General features: G+C 34.4%; 1 protein-coding gene across 6 annotated transcripts in view; it reads right to left on the reverse strand.

Moving 5' to 3' along the window:
• Positions 1-381: 381 nt before the first annotated feature.
• EXOC1 (exocyst complex component 1) overlaps positions 382-22,422 on the reverse strand; it is a 33,235-nt gene continuing 11,194 nt past the window's right edge. For 3 of the 6 annotated variants that reach the window (XM_085322869.1, XM_085322874.1, XM_085322875.1), the window contains 15 exons: positions 21,532-21,759; positions 21,152-21,284; positions 20,839-20,948; positions 20,264-20,317; positions 16,131-16,280; positions 14,353-14,458; positions 10,920-10,964; positions 9,552-9,715; positions 7,692-7,802; positions 7,155-7,231; positions 6,471-6,699; positions 5,528-5,711; positions 2,997-3,196; positions 1,623-1,817; positions 382-1,057 (listed from right to left, as the gene is read on the reverse strand). In XM_085322869.1, coding sequence (XP_085178995.1) covers positions 905-1,057; positions 1,623-1,817; positions 2,997-3,196; positions 5,528-5,711; positions 6,471-6,699; positions 7,155-7,231; positions 7,692-7,802; positions 9,552-9,715; positions 10,920-10,964; positions 14,353-14,458; positions 16,131-16,280; positions 20,264-20,317; positions 20,839-20,948; positions 21,152-21,284; positions 21,532-21,759 — 2,139 coding nt within the window. In that variant the 3' untranslated portion in view covers positions 382-904. The remainder of the gene's footprint in view (positions 1,058-1,622; positions 1,818-2,996; positions 3,197-5,527; positions 5,712-6,470; positions 6,700-7,154; positions 7,232-7,691; positions 7,803-9,551; positions 9,716-10,919; positions 10,965-14,352; positions 14,459-16,130; positions 16,281-20,263; positions 20,318-20,838; positions 20,949-21,151; positions 21,285-21,531; positions 21,760-22,422) is intronic. The other 3 variants (XM_085322871.1, XM_085322872.1, XM_085322873.1) reach the window with 3 other exon arrangements.

A 22,422-nucleotide genomic window follows, 5' to 3' on the forward strand; every position in this document is an offset into this window, starting at 1 on the left:
TAGAAAGTTCAAGGACAAAATACTAATAAAAGATAGCTAGGATTTAATGAGTTAAAGATTTAGCTCACCACAAGACCCCCAAAGGCTCTTTGCTCCATCAGTTTTATCTCACAACTTAGCAATTTCCTCAAATGTCTGAGCTGCACTTACTCACCTGTGCCATATCTAAACAAAGCCTTGCATCACAGGCAGCTGAAGCCCAAGAGAGAAGAGGGGGTTATATGAAAACAGGACTATATTAATATTTGGTCAATACTTATTAAAAGGGAGAAAAAAATTGTTGAGAAATTAAGTAATTCTACTTCAGTCCCCAGAGATAGAAAAATGGCATTACTTCAAAAACGCAAAAAATTARCTATTAACACTTCACAGAAAAAAGACTATGATGAACGCAGTTTAATTAAGAAATACAACCATGGTCACRTTATCTCCTTGAACATGAATTCAGTATTCCCACTTCATAACTTCCATATRCATTCTACAATGAGGAAGGAAAAAAATGGGTGGTCTTTTAATGTTTACATAATTTCAAAGCAGCAAAGTATTAGTGAAGACAGTAGCATCCTTTTACTGTACTAGGAAGTTAGTACTAGTTGCTTTTAGCAAGGAAAGGGATTATAAATAAAAGTATCTGAATATTAGGGGAGGGGGAAAAAAGTAGATCCAGAGTGTTTCATAAAATTAATGCTTTCAAACAGTACTTCAACCCAGCAGGAGGGSAACCTGTTACTGAAGGTTTCATTTTACACTGAAAGACATTGGAAATAAGAGTGTGACTTGACATAGGACAATTAATTATATAAATACACAGATTTCTGCCTTTTAAAACAAATTGTATTTATAGTGTTTGATTTCGTTCCAAAGAGGCACAAACTTTGCTAGCTTCTATTTCCCTTTGCAGAAGTTAGTGAGACTGTGCAATGCTGGAGCAGTAGTCYAAGATATCTTGTATAGTGAATTCCATAGTAATTCCTGATCCAGGATAGCAGCGAGCTATCAGCCCTTCAAAGTGCTTGTACTGACGTATAAACTCATCTTGCATAGAATGCCATACAACCTGCCAAAGAAAGCAAACTTTAGAAAACAGCAACTGACATAATGCACAGAATGGAAGCTGTTATTGATTCTTAGTGATCACAGTGAAGCTGATATCTGAAAGGTTACTGTACCTTGATGTTGGCAAGCTTGAACCGAGTTTTATCATTAGCAAAAATTAGCTTTTGCCCATTGGATTTCTTTTAAGGTCTTAAATGTTTACATCATTCCTGCTAAATTTACACTTCAAAGTAGAAAACAGGAAAAGACATGAGGGGAGTTTCCCTAAAAGAAGTTGTATTGCTTTTGTCTTCAAAGAAAAGAAAGAAAACCAAAACAGTGTTACTAATTCAAGGTGACCTTAAAGAGCGTCTAACAAGTGYTTAAGTCATTAACTAGTAAGAAAATTTAAAGAATATTATAGAATCAGCATGGGATTATAGGAAGTCCAGCTCAAGTCAGTGTTCTTCAGAACTGCTCTGAAGCTAGACATGTCCTACAAAATACRTATGCAAAAGCACTAATCAAGTTTGTGCAAATATTACAAGAGATTCAGATTATTCTTTTCAAATTATGATTTAGTTTACCTGAAGTAAGTTTTCTTCTTCACAGAGATGTTTGTCTACCTTCTTGTAGAGGTTATCCAATCCCTTCTTCACTTCCTTACCAGGATACTCCTTTATAACTTTCCGAAGCTCTTGTTTGTTGAAAGCCAGTTGATAACTTACTTCTTCTTCACGTATACCTTGAGCCACACGAGCTTCAATACCTTCAAAAAAATGCTAATAATGATGGTATTAATTAGTTTAGATTTCCTATAGTCATTAAATGTAACTATGCATATGCTTGTCTGATGGCCTATCTTGCTTCTGCTAAACAAYATGGTACTTGCGTATTCACTCCGTTTTTCTTTCTAATTAGATAAGATAGCATTGTTCAGCCATAAACATCAGAGCCCAGCTATCTGATACATTACTCCATTAGTATCGATGTAAAACTAAAGATAGCCATTTCTAGAACTAATCAAACTTTTCTTTACAGTCTTATAACCAATATTGAGTCATTCTCAAACTCCTTAATTAACAAGATCACAGCCTAGAAAAGTGCTAGATCTTAAAGGTAGGAACCTGGACTATTCATTTGAATACAAAATCCTCTACTTATACCATAATAATTATATTGCATATATTATGTGTGTATAATTATATAGCAGCAGTATTTCTTCATAATTGCTGTCTTTTCTCACCTTCTCCCAGCAGCTGGCTCACTTTATCATTAAAAACAGAGGGAAGGATGCCAATGAACATCTGTGTAAAGCCACATCAATTGAGGTTGGAAGCAGTAATAAGCTATTTAATTCATAAAAAGAGAATACATCTTAAACTTTTTTTTTTTTCTCTGAGTCCATCTGTCTCTCAGAAAATGAGTGTCTGAAAACAGCAGCAGGCTGAAATTCTTACAGAAAAAAAAGTAATTAACACTGGGAAGCTTTCAGTGGACAGAACTGAAATTTTGAGGCTAATGYTCAATCAGCATTTGGTTTAACAATTAGCTAAACATAGGACACACAGGATTTCCTTACGAGAGTTATAGCAATGATTATTGTTGAATGTTTCCAAAAAAAMCCACAAACACTAATTTTCTCTGCAGTTGAGGAGGAGAAAGTCATTGCAAAGCTCCTWATTAGTCATGAAGATCATAGTCTTGGAAGAAAATAACCAAGTTTTTCAAGGCAATGGACAGTACTGATTAACCAACTGGTCTAAGTGTCTTAAATGGTGTTGAGGGAGGAAGAAGTGAGGGGAAAGTCGAGTACTGGCTATCATGTTTAAGTCTAAAATAAGATAGAGATTATAATATATACAATAATAAAAAGACCAGACCTTACAAAGTGAACACTTATGAGAGTTCACCTGCTCTGCGTTATTCAAACGTATCAAGCTAAACCAGAATATACTTGCATTTAATTTCTCAAGAGGCTGTCCAAGTGAGTAGATTACATAAGACTGAAGATGATCAGTATATTTCTGCTTGGCTTCTTTTTTCTCAGAYTCAAGACAAGAAATTTTCAAGCGAGAAAGTGTTGCAAAAATATGATGAAAGTTCTCCATCATGACCACATCCCTTGGTGTTTTCTGGCTTTCATTTGCCACTTTCTCAACTGGAATTAAAAAGAAACAAACATAAAAGGCTTAAAATACCTGAAGGAGAGACAAATTCTTTTAAAAAAGTAACAATAAAATTGCAGGAAGAAATTTGGAATTTTATTTTGAAAACAACCATTTATATAATTGCCATAACTGTTAAATAAATGAATATTTAAGAGACTTYAAGAGAAGCCACATACATATACTAGTTCTAAAACTATGGCATTTGTTTGTCAAAAATCACTTATGAACAGATACAAAATAGTCACTGCAGAATCATTTACATAACTGAGAAGTTACCAAAGCATTTTGTGGAGGCTTACAAGTGTGCCTTTATTATCCTTTAAAAGTTTAATGTGACAACTAAGAAGAAAATATTTATTCTAAGAAAGAGGAGAAAGTATCTTCTAATAACAAGGTTTGATTTTTTAAAAAATTTCCTCAGTTTCTCTTCAACATTTTTTGCTTAGTTTATTTTGTGGTGAAAATTCCACTACCCAAATTTGATAATGAAAATGGATAAACATGCATATGGGTCTATTACTTTCAAACAAGTTCAGTGCAGACAAGAAATTCCACCCTGTTGCTCCCTTACAGTACCTAAATGCAAAACGGAAGATGATGGCTTTAGCCACAATGAATGCAGGTAAGTCTCTATGCCCGCTCATCTATTAACCGTTTTGCAAAGACTACCAAATAGGATGCGTTCCCTGGCACACCYCCCTGGGCACCACAGTATTAATGAACAGAGCTGACCATTTCAGCCAGATCACTGAAATGTCATTTGGAAAAATCTGCTACTGCCAATTTTGATCGTATCTTTTCTTCAACCTGAAGTACCGCATATTTCTGTTTCAACATAACTTGTGAATTAAATATCCTATTGCATTAAGTGGAATTTCCTACTTGCACCAGTTTTATGTATCAGTTTGAGTTTGTTTCATTGCATTGTTTTGCCTGTCACTTGTGTTTGTTGTTTTCTCTCTTGAACTATACCTTAATAAGGACTAAAATTTCAGGTGCAATCAAACAGCATTAAAACACTTAAAATCCACTGTCCTATCATCTAGGATACTACTGCTGATTTTCTATGGACTCTATAGTCTTCTGTACTATGAAGTGATTACCTCCTCAATACTACATAATATGCTCAGAACCACTACGCTACAGTTTCTYAGACAAGTTTCACTGACACTATTTTGTCCTCTTCCTGTTAAAAAGAGGTTATGTCTCACTGGCTGGGAAGTGCTATAGGTGGAGCTGTTATAAAGTAGGCAGGTGAACTAGCACAGAGATTTCCTTTCCCCCTGCCAACCACTCCCTTTTCTCTTTTTCCAATTCTAAAACAAATCCTCCCACCCCAAGTCTAGGCAACAACAATATTCCAGAGTTCACTGACTTATATATTTTTTTAATAAATAAAATGGCCAAATAAGGGGTTTGCTGCCAGTTTTCTAGAGTACACTGGGGAAAATAGGGAAGGCTGGAGAAAGACACTGCTGTGACATGTTGAAACACAAAGGACCTAATCTGCAAAGAAAGAGGCAGATTCATAGCCAGAATTCAAAGGCTGCAGTAGATCTGGATGGGATCTCTTGCAGGGCTACGAAGATCAATGCCATTGGGTCTGTGTGCCAGGGATCATACCCCTGATTCAGCTCCTCAACTAGGCCACGCTGGGGAAGAAAAAACAGGAAACCATTCAAGGGCAGACTTGCAATGCTGCTGCAATCTCCTCTCTTCCTCCAGACTCCTGGCCAACTTTAGGGAAGTTTATGGAGCCAAAACAAGGCAGTGATGTCTGACTAACAAAGGAAGTCGGCTTCACAGCCCTCACACACTCATTTCTYTGTGAGATGGATCCCTGCTTTACTAACTTGGCATTATCTTTGTCATACCATTATTGTTTTAATTAAATCTCAGTGATCAGCTGAAACTTTAAGTATTTTCTTTACATTCTTTCACAAAATAGCAGAATTATTTTTAAAGAAAAAGGCTTAGTAGCTGAAGTTAGTACTAAAAAAAATGAAGAAAAAACACTGCAAGTTTGACATACATATTGAGTACTGATTCTTGTTATAACTGAAAATTACTTTTCAGGTTTTCAAAAAAAAAAAAAGAATATTTACTACTTTGCTTTAGAAAAAAAAATACATCAAAGAAGTTTACATGAGCTTCCCACTACTGATAATTCTGAAAATTTCAGTACAATGTTGGTCACAGAGTTTGTGATAAAGAGTACAGTCTCTTCAAAAACAACAGTATCTGTTAATTGGAGAAAAATATATAAACAGGTCGAASAAAAAATAAAAATCTCTTAAGCATAACAACCCCAGAAGACCTACCGCTGACAAAAACAGCTCTAATAAGTTTTATATAGGCTTTATCTAGATCTCCTCGGCGCTCTGCATTTTTGAAAATTGATTCAGCAAGGCCTGCAAACTCTTCAAATTCAGCAACAAATGGAAGGATCCCGACTTTACTTTTCTTCGAAATTTTTACTTCATCCATCTGTTTCATTTGGTTACTCTTAAATTTAAAACGAAAACAAAGAAGTTAGTCTCCAATATATAACTTTGGATTGTATCATAACAAGAAAAACAAAAAATTTAGATGTATTGAAAAACTGACTTTTATTGAAGCAGAGAAATCATTTTTAAGTAGTAGCTCTACTTAGGTCTTTCTCTATTTTTAACTCAAAGGATGAGGGGAAAAAARGAGGCATGGGCATACTGTGTTAGGAAAAATATTTCCAACAGTAGGAATTGCCTCTCTGACAGTCATAAGATTTGCTATTTTATGTCTACCAGCTTCTTGYTGAATGAGAGAGAAATAGGTATCTATTGTCAGAGATATCTATTTGGCATATTATAAGGGTTTTGCTTTTCCCCTATGAGCGTAAGACTAAGGGGTTTTGTTTACTTAGTAAGTCAAAAAGCCAGAGAGTGCTTCACTTACCTCAGTAATTTCAATAAAATCAGTTTTATATAAATAAGTAAATAAATAGGTCTGCTAGCTCACAGCAGTGAAATCCTGAAAATGAGTAGTCTTAYTTCTTATAAATAGTTAAGCATTCAAGAAAACTTCAATGGAGAGGGAAGAGAAACAACCAGCAGTTACTTAAAATTATTTTGAAAGTGAGGCCAATATATGGCAATAAAGTCATTCATTTTCACTTCGATTTAAAAGCAAAATCCAACTATAAGGAAATGCAAAAATCAAACTGGATAGGAATGGGCTTCCTACAGCATTTTAGTCAGACTAATCAGAATAAGTAGAAGAACTTACAATGCATTTATCAAAGTTTCTTTTGACAGTCACCAAAACATTTCCAAGTGTTGTGCTGAGAAAGGAAGCTGGGTCCACATTTTGTGCTGTCCATACATGATGGCTCATCTTAACTAGCATATAAAGGGAGTTAAAGCTATCAATCTTGTCACCCAGTGCAATAAGGTTATTCAGCTCAGGTTCAATACAGCGAAATATTTTTGTCATCATTTGTCGGATCATGTCCTTCCTATTAAAAAAATATATAAGTATTACTCTGACAGTTTACTAGGCTATGTATCAAAGGCAACTGCAAAATATTTTAGGATGAATTTATTGCATTTGCATTYAACAGGTATCAGGGTTTGGTTTTCAGAATAAAAAATTGAAAGTCACAGATATAAAACAATTGTCAGAGTACTTTCTATGTGGAGGTTTCCACATGCAAATCCAGAATATTGCTAAGCATATTTTACATGGCAACAAAGTCTTGTTTCCTTTCACTTTGCAAACTATTAGACTATTAAATTCTTTTCCTACTATATTCAGAAGCATTTCTGCTACACATTAAAAATTCAATATTGACACATTCAGTGCCYAGTTACAAATTTAGAGTTTATTATTCAGTTTCACTGAAGGAAACAATGTATCACTATGGAGAAAAAAAGAGATACTTCAGAACTAAAAATAAATACCAACACATACTCAGAGGATATAGTTTGAGGACCACCAGAAGAATACGAACGAGATAAAGTTCCTCCATCCATTTCCTCTGCTTCATTCTGTAAGAACAAGGAATGCATATACTGGAAGCTGAAAGGCTGGCTCAAATCTGTATTAACTGACAAGTACGTCTGAGAAGAACAACAACCTAACTATCAGCAATTTTTTTCTTTTCCCTCAAAAGAGGCAGAATGGGTTGCAAGGTTCTGGCAGAATTCTAGTCATGTTCCCCACAACGCAGTATTATAAACAATTATCTCCCATTGCCTTCCTACGTAACATGATAACAATAATATCCTTAGCCTGGCCTTATGAGGAAAAAAGGCCGTGGCAAAAAACATGTCAGTCCTATTAGATTTTGAATTGGCTGGCCAGCAATAAAGATTCTGTCAGCTAACAGAATATGAATTAATGACCATCTGTTTTACACAATTGACAAATAAATTCAGAAGTTTTTCATCCCTTTTGTTAGGCCTGTTCATCATTTTTGACTTAACAGCAGAACTGAAAGAGCCATACCGTTGTTGTTCCAGGAATGCTCTGATGTTGCTGTAGTTTGAAAAATTTACTAATGAAGTCCTGTTCTGCCAGACACAGAGGCTCTAGCTCGCTTAAAACTTGTTCAAAAATCTAAAAGAAAGCCAAATATTACATTAATATACTGAATAGTTGAAGCAGTTGAAAACACTCATTTTTAACTGTTGCATATGATTTTATACTTCCAATCCTCAGTAAACTTTAGAAGGCTGATTTCTACTTGACAGAAATGGAAACAACTCATAATTTTATCTTTATAAATGTTGCCTGGATCTCAACATAGTTTCTCCTCATCCATATAAAAGAAGGAAAGAGGAAAGAAAAAAGAACAATAAACTTTTTTCCACAATGAGTTTTTTAATCGCAGCCTGAGGATGGACTTTTATGCTGTTGCAAATAGTAAGTCACCCTATTTTCTCCTTTGTCGCTAAGAGGAGGCTTTTTACCTCCCCCTTCACCCCCCCCCCTTTTTTTTTTTCAAACCAAAAGCCTCAAGGAAGAAAAATGGATGAGGTGTACATGTATAAGATGACTGCACTACTGAAAAAGRTTGTAAATTACATCTTAAAAAACTAACAAGTTTGATATTGAAATAAAATTCATTCATCATGATTCTTCTGTTTAATCTGAAGTTGAACAGTAAGTATTTTGGCTATAATTCAACATAATTTACTAGTATGAATTATTTATATTGCAAATCAAGTATTAAGACAATTCTAATCTACCTTTATCATCTTTACACACATATAGTATATTTTCTCTGCAAGTGTTTAAGGATTAAAACATACAGTAATTTACATAAATAAAACATTCCAGCAAAATAGTAAAATGCTACTGAATAGTAAAATTCCCCCCCCCCCCCGGGGGTGGGGGAATCCAAACCCACAGAACTAATTACTAAGTCAGCTCAACAGCTGAAATTCTGTATGCTTCAGTCATACTTACATTCCCCAAAGGGGTGGGATAGAAGTCAAAGTAAGGTGAGAAAAATAGCAGAACACTTGATCTTTTGTATAAAATTGGTTTTAAAAAGATATCATTTTAATTTTAGTCACATTATTATTGCAGCAGCCAGTGTATATTATATAATATTAATATATATTAATATTATATAATACTTCCTCTCAGAAAGCTAGAAAGAAATTAGAGAAGGCAGAARAAAAAATCTTTTATATCAAATAATTCAATAGAGAACAAGTACATCATTTTTATCTCCTACTCTGAGAACAGCCCTTTTCTCACATTTAGATATTAATTCCACACGAAATTAGTACTGACACTTTCAAAGGTTACCTTTTTACCTTTTTAAATGGRTACCAAAGACACCCCATCGATAACTTAGTGTCAATAGTTAAAGCAGACCACCTTGATAAAGACTTTGATGTGAAACCAGTATAAATGAAATTTTAGGRCAGTTATGCTTTCTTATCTTTCACTTTTGCTTACATACTGACAAAGTGTGATAGAACCCATGAACACCTGAGTTGGTTCAAGAATCAGTCAGTTCAACTTCTATTTGAGGAAAAATACATATTGGATTTAAACTTTTTGCACCATTTCCTAATGCYTGATATTCTTTAAACATCAAGCCAAGCTTACAAAGGAACTAGATACAATCTGTAATAATCACAGAGAATAATAGTCTGATCTACATATTTCTTGGAAGTTTTCTTTATTAGATGTGCAGTGCATATGGCATTCAAAACATTGTCATGCTTTGGATTTAAAAAGAATTTTGATAGAAGTTCCTATACAGTACACTTTTAAAAACTACACATGAAGAGCATTCAAGAAAGTGATAATACAAAGCCAAGAAAATTCTGCATAACATTTCTGCTTTACCTTATCAAATTTTGTTCTATCAGCCACATCAAGATCAGAGGCAGACATATTTCCCATATCCAATAGTGAGGATGACTGAGACCTACGATTTCCTGAACTCTGAACAGAGAGTTTATTTAGGCTAGAAGTAGACCCAGTCAATTTTCCAGAACTTCCATGGAGACCTATGAAATAAAAAGACTGTGAGAGAGGAAAGCAACAGTAGAATAAAATACTTAAGAACAGATCCATTACAGAATGCCTGAGATGGGAGTTGCTAATAGTTCTACATTAAAATCAAACAATTAAGTGAGCTTTCATTTAGGTTGCAAATACTTTTTGTTATAAACACATTTTTCATAACAAGGCAACTGTAACACTTAAGCAAGTTTCAAAGCTAAGTACAATGTAGCTATAAAAGCCTGCATTGTAAGTTATGGAAAAAGTATAACAGGAACATAACTGTTGTTCACATAAAGTTTTCAGCTAGAAGAAACACTTGGAAGCAAAGACCAGTTTTGATCATTGTGAATTCAGTTTGGCCAAAGACTGTCAGTAAGCACGAAAATTAATCTACAAAGGGAAAAAATTAAAAAGTCTCATGTACAAAGGGAAAAAATTAAAAAGTCTCATGTACACACAGGCACTTTCCACCTTGTCTTGAAGTTGATCTTTCCACTTTTTAACATCCTTTTGCCTACATAGTTTATCCTAGTTATTTTTTCTGATCTATAACACCAAGTATATTCTACTGTATGCTGCTGATGCTCCCTCCTCCCTTTGATCATAACAAACATCAAGATGTTTCTCCTTGATATTCCAGGGCCTTGCCTTGGTGGTGAGGAACATTTGTTTTCTGGAATTTCAATAATGTTGGAACAGAGTAGAGAAAACTAGTAACAAAAATAAGTTATCATCAATATTTGATCCATAAGTAAACTTCTCGAATTTCAACTGCAAAAGAACTGAAAAGCAATCCTGTAACATTTCATTGAATTGCTATGTTGGTATCCYGTCATAGCTATCATGGTCTAGGGGCACATACAAGACAAAGTTCATAGGTCTAATAAAAGATTTTACCTCAACCTACTGGAAAAGTTGGAAAGCTAAGACAAGCTTTCAGGTACAAACTTTTTTTTAAGATCAATTAGTAGCATGGGAAAAGCAGATGGTACCTTTACCTGTAAACCTTGTCTTATCCAACTTTTAYGTTGAACAATTGCAGTTGTACTTCATTCTTGCCTTGCAAAAACAATGATTCTGCTAATGTTTATTTCATTCTGTACAGATTGCTTTMATGTTAGGTACGTGTTCCACGATGCAGCACTACATCTTCACATTGATACACATGCATTGACAATACCAACTAATGCAACTAGTTATACTCACTCTCAGTTTCCTGTTTGACAGCACTTTCTTTTCGAGGCAGTGTAGCTGGGATGGATTAGGTTGCAAGCATCAAAGACAAAGACAAGTTAAAATGCAGTTTGCACAAACCATGCACAAGATGCAAGTTAAGCTCTAACTGGAAAGAAACATGCAGAGAACTATAAGCAGCAAGTAACTACATTGCAAACACATTTAGTTGGAGAAGTACTACTCTAGAAATTCAGTGTCTAAACTACATGGAAAACAGATTAAGTATTAAACTAACTTTTCTCTACATGGTTTGCTCAGAGAAAAAAGAACTTCCTTTAGTAACATTTATTTTAAAGTTCTCCCAAACAGAGAAGTCCATTAACTTACTTTATTTGTTAGAGTTAATATTGCAAAAGACTCAGTTTCCAAGATCAACTGTTCTATGGACACTAAACAAAGAAATGAAAACGTATTTATGTAATTTTGTACTGAGTCAGAAATAACTTCCACCTCCTTTAATTAAATGAGCCCACSAATACTGCAAAGTCATTTTAAAGTCATCTCTAATAAAACCAGCAAGCATGTTGTGTTTTTCTGATGTTAGCAACTTGGATGTTTACACAGAGAATATACCTTTGTTATTCATGCTGCATCAAAAATTAATGATTGCAGATTCAGAGAGGATGAAAACAACAAATTTTTAGTTTAAAAAAATTTGTTTTATATTTTTGATTGTCTTTGCAGAATAAAAAAATTTCCTCAAGTGGACTTCAAACTGAAATTCAGAGTAAATGAGCATGATAAAGTGTCCTCACATTTGCAGTAAATGGAGACTCCCTAACCAGTAAAAGGTATTTGCATACATACACTAAAAGCGATACATGGTATTAAGAAGATCTTTGATGAGGATGGATGCTTCAAGCCCTCCTAAAATGGAGCAAGCAAGCAAGACCTACAGTAATAGAATAAGTAAATACTTCCAAATGCCACAAACATGTCTTAAATACCAGATGTTCTTAAGTAGGCAACAACACTGACAATTTTAATGTCAAACACAAATTTAATTCCAGCCTACCTTATATGTTTTTTTTTTAATATAGTTTTAAGTCTGGTGTATTTAGTACATGCATCTGTCATGCGTCAGTCCCAATTCTTCACAATCCCCAATTCCCAAGCACATGGGACTACATTACAGAATGCAGAGAGATGCACGCAAAGTTCAGGCTGCAGAYGATCAGAAGAGCCATAGTGAATATTGCATTTGAGAAGCCACATCATATAACTATGTAAAAACAGTAGCGCTCTTTCCCACATTTGATTTTATGGTATTTAAGTATCAAAGTCTTGGCTTCACCAGAAGAAAAAACAAAGACTGTAAGACAAGTGTGAATGCTCATGACCCAGAATATTTTTGCCTTAAAAATGCAGACAGAGAACCTTGCACATAGAATGCCAGAATAATTCTCCCAGCATCCCATCTGCACTTGAGGCATTCAAATAGCAGTGCTATTCCCAAAGCACACACACACAAAAAAAGAAAAACAAAAGAAAAAGGAAAAAGGCAAGAACACACACCAAGGCAGCTTGAAATCAGGTCTTCTTTAGTGYTGGAGTACAGCTGGAGCATTATATATCTAACCCTATTCCTTAAGTATATTATTAAGTAGTGATATATTTTGAATTAACGAAGTAATGTACAGTTAGGAATATTATGATCACCACCTTCAATATATATGCCTTAAAAATCACACAGTATAAGCTGTTACAAAATAAATACATCACTTGCATATAGATCCATTTCAATATTTAAATATCATTTAATAAAAGCTGTTTTTTAAAAAAGCAAAGTTTGCTTTCCTTCTTTGCAAATGGTATCATTAAGAAGATGACTAGTACTGAGGAGCAGTCTTCTTTAAGAAGGTGATCTAATTCATTGTCAAAATTGTTTGCAGCCTCAAATATGCAGCCATTAATACTCATTATTTAAAGCTTACTAACCATAACGTTAATAATCCTGGCAGAGTCCCCCACCAGACACAGTTTCCAATTTTGGCTTTATTTAGACTGATGACTACCAATTTTTGGAGGACTGAACATTTGGGTCAAGTTTTCCATGTCAAGCAGTCACCAGTGAGACTCAAAAACATACTTTCTTGCAGGCTTGTGAAAATATAACCYGTTACAAAAGTAATCAAATCAAGACAACCAGTAAAAAAATAAAAATAAAAATCCTTTGTTACTCTACTCCTAGACTCTGTTTTGTACAAATTTTAAACACACTTGAAGTTTACCCAAATATTCAGCAGAAACTCTCTCAAGGTGAAGCCTGGCAAGTTCTTTCTCTAAATTAGGAGCAGTTCAAGACACTTACAGAAGTCAAGAATAACTGTCTCCTCACAAATACAAATCACAGGAAAAGTTGCAGGATGAAGTGTCTTAAAAATCAACTTATATTAAAGTTTTTTGTTCTTAGAATAAGATAGTTTTTCAAGACTTATAAAAATTAACTGTTGTGACTGTCACATACTATGGCACCACTTGCTCTCCATGGTCAACAGCCTGCCAAGGCTTTTCTTTCCAACTTTCCTCCTCACCCTGCCCCAGCCAAGTCTTACAACTCTCCTGTTTTCTTTTTCTCATTATTTTTTTCTGCTTTCTATCACAAGCTTCAAAGCATCAGCTCAGGATCCCAAATAGGTTTGACAGAATTTACTAGTTCAACCTACACTTCACTTCCAAATTTAGGATTTACAAGCTAGTCAACTATGGCAAATATAGATATCTTAAGCAAACATTTTGAAAGTGTACTTCAAAATATAGAATAGCTAATATATAAATGCACCTATATCACTTGCTGTTTGCTAAGGGTCTAGGTAGCTTTTAAAATGGCTTCACTTTCATTATCATTTTTTCCCTAATAGAGATGCATACTCCCTCAAGTGGAAAGGCCGACAAGTTAAAGCAGCATGATTTCTAGTCCTAGACTATATATGTAAATCCCACTAAAAACACAACAAAATACACAGGTTTCCTTGGGTAGAATTAACATTAAAACTAGCCTCTTGAAAATCCATCAGAAATCTTACAAAAAGCAGAAATAGCAGAAGGAACATGTACGCAAGCTTCCTGAGCTTACTTTAACTAGAGGAGTTATCTTTCAAATATAATCCGGTAATAAAATTGAGTAGTTCTTCAGCAAAAATTGAGACTAGGTTAAAAATCTGACAAATTATAKCTCATCCTCTGATCCTGCCCGATTTCACAGGAAATTTCACTGTGCTTCTTTGACCTTAGTTTTGCTAACCACATTTTCCATTCACCTCCTACCTTGACAAACATAGCCAATTTCCAGCTTAGGCACAGGACAGCATTACGGTTTTGGCTCTGGAAGTTGCAATGAGGTTTTTTTTTTTATTTATTTACACATAAAATAAAGCAAGAAATACGCCTCCTAGACTCTTACCAAATTTTTTGCCTTCTTTGGTTGTGCCTGTCATCTTGATCTTGGCAACTTCAAAGAAATCTTTTATTTCCCTTTCATATAGTCGTGATAAATAATCCATATAATTCTTAAATGAAAAATCAAAAGTTAGTTACCAGTTGGGTATACATACTACTCATTTTTTAAAAGCAGCATGGAAATAAAATGTACAAAATAAACTGCTTTGGACACATATACACRCAAACATATACTCAGGACAATTAAGTAGGTGATACCCATTTTACTAGAGAGTTCGTGGAGAAGCAAATCAGAAAGTGCTATTTCCYGTCCATAGGAAATATATACATGGTGGTACATACAGGAGTTACAGGTCGTGGAGCAGAACTTAATCCAAGGTAGAATGGAGAGAATTCAGCACTATTCTCCCTAGTCTCTTCTATTACTATGCCAGAAAAAACAAATAAGATATCATTCCTACACATCCTCTTGAGTATATGTCTTCCCTAATTAAACCACCCCCTGCTAGGAGGGGTTCTGTTAGAAAAAAAAAAAAATAGAAAAGGCTGTGTGCCTACTACAAAGTTGAGTGAGTGACAAATTCATTTTTATTTGAAACACTGCTGAAAATAAGCTCAAATTTCAAAAGATAAAGAGTACGACAGATGAAATAAGTTTGAAGATATTCCGGTTTTAGAATTTAGTTAAAAGATTTACTTCATGGATAGACCAGCTCAATAATTTGTTTCTGTTTTCTTCAGAATTCTGTTATTTAACTCACACAATCTATAAATCTGTCACTTTTAGTTTATTTGAAGAAAAAGATGTTAGCTGTTCACTGAACATTTGACTGGCACTGAAAGCAGATGAACAACTATTTCAAAGCCATTTTAGGAGTCTGATTTGAAATTTCCACAATTTGAACTAAGATTGAATGACAGTACTTTTATTAAAGACAATTTGCTGTTAAGGACTAACTTTCCTCTGACCTTTTATTTCAAGAATTTCTATATATCTGTAATCACTTTTTCACTTCAAGCCAGTGTTAAGCAACATGGTTAAAAATTACACAAATACAAGGCCAAAATGTTTCTATTTTGAGAATATCAAAAGCTTTAGAGGTCTGCTGAACTAAAACTAAAAATAAGTCTATCAATATGAAAATAATTATTCTTCTCACTAGACTGTAAAACAGCAAACTATTTTACATAAACATTGAGATTAATATTGTATGATGCTTCAAAACAAACACACATGGAATCTGGAAAATAACACGGAATGCATCAAACACCAAAGTGAAGTTTCCTAGTCATAGAATCAGTAAGGTTGGAAGGGACCTCTGGAGATCATCTAGTCCAACCCCCCCTGCTCTAGCAGCGTCACCTAGAACATGTTAGACAGGGTTGTATCCAGGCAGGCCTTGAAGATCTCCAGAGAAGGAGACTCCACAACCCCTCTGGACAACCTGGTCCAGTGCTCCGTTACTCTCACGGCAAAGAAATTCCCCCCTCATATTCAGGCAGAATTTTGCCCATTGCTTCTTGTCCCGTCACATAGGACAACTGAAAAGAGTTTGTCCCCGTCCCCTTGACACCCTCCCTTCAGGTACTCGTAGACATCGATAAGATCCCCCCTCAGTCTTCTCTTCCCAGTCCATAGAGGAACAAAAAAGGAAGGCAATGAATTACATTTAAAATTAAGGAATGCTTAAGAAAAATGCACACACTCATGCATTTTTTTTGACTTTTGTAAAAAGAATATATTATGTAAATTCTCTAGAAGCATCTGAGCATTTCAAATACCTTTGTTAGACCTTCATATTTTCCATAGTCTGTGTTCTTGAGCCATTCCATCAGTTTAGCATAACGAAGTAAATCTCTGTGAAATGGATGATGATTGGGTAATGTCAATTCAACAGAGTGCTGGGCAAGTGTGGAACTCTGATCATGACCCTTAAGAAAAGAAAGTATTAAAATAAATCTTTGATATACTATACGGATTTCCTGAATAACTTAAACATTCACAGCATCCCATTCATACAAACAGAAAAGCATCAAAAGTATTTGTGTAAAATCAGAAATTACCTCAACTTCAGATCCCTAAAGTAATATGTATCTTTCTAACTTGGGTCTCTAGACACTATCATAACACAGATATTATAACACAGACTAAGACATTATAGTTGTAGCAGCAAATCCACCTTAGTAAGCTTGCTCATTGTTAGGCTGCAACTGCTTCTAACTTTGCCTTCAAGAAACGTCAGTTGTACACTTTTTGCATGAGACTGCAAGACTGAAGGTCTAGTAACAAGAATTCAACTGTTTCTGAAGAACATAAAGGAATATTATATTATTTGTCTTAATTAAAAAAAGAAAAAAAAAAACTGCTTCTTCTGACCTCTGAAAACACCAGTTCAGTAAAAGTTTAGACTCTACATGTGTAGAGTCAAGCAGATTAGGACATGCAGCATAAACCAATCCTTTAAAAGCAAGTTACTAACTTCATGTTCCTCCTCCTTTTTCTCCAGGAGATCATCTGAAAAAAACAGTAATCCTCAAGGAGAGATTGCTTTGTATTCCATAGCAACTTAAGATCTGGCTTTTCAAGCTTTCAGCTGCTTGAACCCGCAAGCTTCCTAGGCAATCCAGGAGACAAGCAAGATGACACCACAGTTCAGTGAGGTAGCAGAACACAAACTACTAGCTCAATGTTAAAGCACAGGAGAGGAGCTTAACGTTGAAATGGCTTTAGTATTTTCCACTAAGCATTTATTACTTGGGTTGTAAGAGATACAGCAAAAGACCTTAAATATTAGCTTGTGCCACAACAGCATAAAAAAACGCTTTAAGCAGTCAGCCCGTAGTTCCTGTGGTAGAATACGCAGGCAATTTAAAAAGGTCAAACAAGTGTCAATATCCCCTGACAGAAATGGCATTCCTGGACACTTAGGCTTAGATATGACAGGTAGGCAGAACATAAAAATAGTTTTAAAGCTGCCCTTGCACTTTTTAAAGTTGTAACGGCTGTCAGTTTGGATCAGAGAGTCAAAAACAAGCAACTTTGACTCATTCTTCTCTATTGTATTGGGTACTAGTTAGCCCTAATGGTGTTGACAATGCATTTTAGAATTTTTTCTTTTAAATGAAAGTATACTAGTCTTGCTATTCATTATAAAGACTAACCTTTATTAACTAGTTAATGCAACGCAAAAAAAGCCAGCTTCTACATAAAGCTGGAATACTTTCATATCCAACCTCAACACATGCTTATTTTAAGTCCTGTTCTCCTACTAATGACATACATAAATGAGACACATGTGGACCACTATAAGCCCATAGTAAAGGCAAAGAAGTCCTAGAGGACTTCATTCAATTATTCTCACAGACAACCAGGAAGGTTCGCACTTACTGTTAATTTCCCTTCTAAAACAAAACTGAAATACTGTAGTTTGAATCCAATAGAAAGTTAACTTTGGAAAGTGTAATTATTGCAACATACAACTTGGAATCAGAATCCAGCAGTGGCCATACAGCTGTTGAACATACAGCATATGTAACTGCAGAGACCATACTCCACACTGTGTATACTTCTTKGCATGCATCTATTTATAAAAACTGACTAGAAGTAAACACCAGGTACACAAGAGAAAGCAGCACACYGTTACAATGTAGTAAATTAACAGTGATGGTCATCTTTATTTGTTACAAGTGAGTTACTATATCTGTTTGAAGTATAACATAATATTTTCAACATGTCTTTGATAGGCTTTATTGAAGCTAGATATAGCAACCATTTGTGGGTCTCTCTTCTAACCCCTAGCATGAAACACTTAAACATGAAAGTGCATACTGTAGGAATAAGTTCATTATAGTTTAAAATTATTTAACTGATGGCTTCCAMAACTTCCTTTGTTAAATCACTTCAAAGGCTAGCTAATGTTACTGCTATGAAATACTCTATTACATAGTCAAATTTCTTGCTTCTTTCATCTGATGCATATTCTTTTGAGTAATTTTTTGGCTTGGTATTTACATTCTTYATAAAACTACATAGAAGAGTCCCTTCCCAAGCCAACTTCTCCAGAATTATAATTATTCTGGTTGTCCTAGCCTAAACAATGTAAAATTTAAGTCTATTCCAAGACAAAATGCATCTGGTCTAATTCTACCTTCCYCAACAAAACAAAACAAAAAAAACAGGCTTCCTCTCTCTATTCAAAGCATACAGTCATATTAACTGTTACCAAATGATGCTGCAAGTTTGTTATTCAACTATTTCATTGCACTGTTCCAAAGGCAGAAAGCTTAGTGTTGCATTTTAATAGAATGTTGAACCTGGTTGTGGAGGAAAAAAACAACTTTAAAATTACAGATACATTTTTGCAAGTTAATCAAATACTATTAGGTCATAGTAAAGACAGCTATGTTAACTGTTAGTAGCAGTTTACTGCAGATGATTTGACACTTCAGTGAGCTGCAATCCAAAGTTGTGTTTCTGTTTAAAATTTTAGAAATTTGTTTTCACTTTTATGTAGAGGAGATGAAACACCCTGATGTTTTATGACAGTAGTTTGAATCAGAGCATTGAGTTTGTTTGCTTTAAAAATAAATAAATGGATAAGCTCACATTTTCAAGCTAWTATATTTAAGCTGAAGAAAAAAAAAGCACAACAGAACTTTGTYGTTCTATCTAATGAGTTCTCAACCAGAACATGACGACCTTTGCCTGATTTAGATTTCTCCTGAAGTGCTTTCATTTCTTTTTTAAAGAAACATTCTAAACAAATATGCAAAATTTTAGATTTTAAGGATAACAGAAAACACTCCTGTTAGACTTTTCAATAATGTGGGACTGAGAAATGGTTACATTCCATTCATCTGACTAACAAAACAATGTCACTTTTGTAAGATAATGCACAAGTCTGTGGCAACACATATCTACAGCTCAAAATGAGGTAAACTTTTTTTTTTTTTTGCAAAAAAAATTAATACAGAGCTCATTTCTTGCAGACTACATGCTCCTGCTTTAACTTGCAATGGTGTAACATTTTTACCTGATGATTAATATCTGCTGGCAAAGAGCTGGCTAAAATTTTTCAGACGGTATTTATGTGAAAGATTGAGACCACTATAGTACCAGGATTCAAAAAAATATTTTTTTAATAAAATGGCAAAATGATGGTTACTCATTCTCAATAGTATTGAAAAGCCTTCTTAAAAATATTTCAGCTAATATATTTAATATTACACAGGAATAATAATTTCTGCTCATTCAGGCTTCTCCTTGCTCATTGAGGCCCAGCCAGATTGGATATGCCCAGTTTTTCAAAAATGAGAAGCAGTAAGAGAAACATCCTTTCTTAAGGAAAGAAGCCAAAGACTAAAATTTTAGCATGCTGTTTAACCGGAATTCTTCTGCAAAACGATGAAAATGTAGAAAATAACTATCCYTGGTGTAAAGAGCCATGCTTGCACTCTCAAATACAATTTTCTATACAATTATCTGGCATAATTCTGGTCCATTTTCTAGAATATATTAAAAATTACAAAACTTTTAAGACTTTGACTGCACCAATACATATAGAAACTGAATTACTTTTCTATTTACAAATAGTATTACAATTGTTTGTAATTGTAATATCTGTACAGTTGTGCAAATATTATAGTTTTCTGAATATGTTTTCTCCACACATCTCAGTGCTCCACTGTCTCTTAGCAAACTCCAGCGTTCAGATGAACGTTATCTAACACACAGATAAACAAAGCTTGGGAGCTGATGCAAATACTAGAAGGGATAAGGGGCACGGATCTGGTGTTCCACAAACAATATGGATAAATTTCTTATTTGTAAAGTCAAAGATRCAGCTGCTAGTTAGATGAGGCAAGCTTAAAAAAAAGTTAGTTACAAAAGCTTGTATCAAACCTGATGTACTCACTGGAACTGAAAGATAGTAGGACTTGTTATAGAGCTGAAGTAGGGTCTGAGTAAACTAATTGGAGATAAAAAAAAAGAAAACAAAACAAAAAAATGCATAAAAACACCCATCCTCATGCAAAAAATCTCAGGACAGTGATTTCTGAGTATTTCAAATTAAGGCTCAAACCAAAGTTTAACAGTTTTACTTTGAATGTTTAATTAATTTATTTTTTTTAATGTCTACAGAAGTACAGATAGCAAGGACTCTGGTGTTCTCAGTCTCTTAACCCTTAAAAATTAACATTTTTTTCCTCAACTAATCAAGCCCTACAGCTAAAAATAAATCTCAGGTGTGCTTAATGCAGATACCAAACCCACTGCACAGTTTGGTCTCTTTTTTTTTTTTTTTTATTATATAATATTATTTCTATGGTCACTGTAGTTTGGTATGTTTAGTAATCTCTCCACCTGAAGTGCCTCTAGCAGTCCATTCACTTACTGATTGTATCAAAGAACACATCCAATTTCAGTTGGAGTGTTCTTTTCAGAAAAAGTCTGTGACTGAAAATTTCAGATAAAGTAGCAAGTTAATACCTGTTGAACAAATACACTGTTCAAATGACTGGCAAGCCTCCGTGCAAATTGTTCACGCAAGTCACTAAATCGCTGTTGTTGCTCTTTGACTGCATGAAGCATATCATGTCCTAAAAGCAAACAAAAAGAACGTCTCAGAGTACAAACTACATAGCTATAACATATGTGTGAACAGAAGGGACCACAGGTGACAGGTGACTGTACCCTCTGTGTACAGAAACAATACCTAAGACTAGTAGCGAAGGAATTTACAATAAAGGCACTACCACAATAAATTCCACGTGTTAAGACTGTAGTCTAACAAAATCGTTACCTGGACGAAGAGCCACATTCATACACTGCAGAAGGGCATCTGCTGCATTAGTGCAGGCCTCAATGCCTCGAGAAGAGGTCAGATCTCCCTCCTGAAGGGCCTTTATATGACCTTTAGCCAAGTCCATATGATTCTACAAAATAATAGTACTATCTATAAGCCAAAGGCAGGTTGAGTTTAGCTTTATGCAATTCTGCTAAACAAAGAACGATAAATACAATTCTATCATTATAAAAATGTACATAAGCTAGTGCAAGAATAAAACAGAAAAACAAACTGATCTTAAACAGACTTCATACGTGGCTGATAAGGAGGGTGACAACATAAAGGACTTTACACTTAACATGAACAGTCATGCTAAGCACAACAAATATTCTTACCACTAAGAACTCTATCTCAGACAGTAGTTTCACATTGTTTGTGTTGCTAAGATGGATTAAGTGGTTGCTTTCTGAAATCTGATCCATTTGTTCTTTTACACTCTGAAGCATTTCTTCATAACTGCTCAACTTCATCTCAATCTGATCAACTTCCTTCAGAGCTTCATCCAGCAACTTCATCAAGATATTCACCTGTTTCTCAGAAGCCATGATTGACTGGATATTTGCCTACACAGAAAATTAAGCCATAAGAGTCTAAATAACCCTTTTTGTATCTCAAAAGCATTCTGACAGTAATGAAGACACAGAAGGGGATATATCAAACACATTTTTCAAACTCTTGATTGAAAGAGACTGAAAAATTTCTCCTCATCTAAAGTGCTATTGAACATAGTAGTCCCTCAGTCTGTGGCACTTCATTATTTCATAAAGAAAAGATACAAAACCAAAAACTTCTCCAGTTCTCAGGAGTCAAGTATTAATCTGCACAAAAATAAAAATCGAACACAATAATCCCTAGAATACTGGAACATTTTTMTAGCTCCAGAAAAACAGTTTAAGTGATAAAATTGTCATTTTCAGTATGACTATGATAACAGTCATTTTCAAAAATGTAAGATGAATACAGAAGTCAGCAGTTTGAGGATTCTGACTGTTCCATCAAGATTGTGATAAATCCCCTGCATCTTCTTAAGTGACAAAACACTGGAAGGTTCCACTGTTTAAAGAGCAAACCAACAAACAACATGGCTGAATTCTGCAATGTTATGAGACTAAAACAGTCTCCTATGAACAAAAAATAAAATAAAATAAAATAAAATAAAATAAAATAAAATAAAATAAAATAAAATAAAATAAAATAAAATAAAATAAAATAAAATAAAATAAAAT

The sequence above is a fragment of the Rhea americana genome, unplaced genomic scaffold (genome assembly GCF_003343005.1).
Source record: "Rhea americana isolate MKP2758 unplaced genomic scaffold, rheAme1 scaffold_8, whole genome shotgun sequence".
Lineage (NCBI taxonomy): Eukaryota > Metazoa > Chordata > Aves > Rheiformes > Rheidae > Rhea > Rhea americana.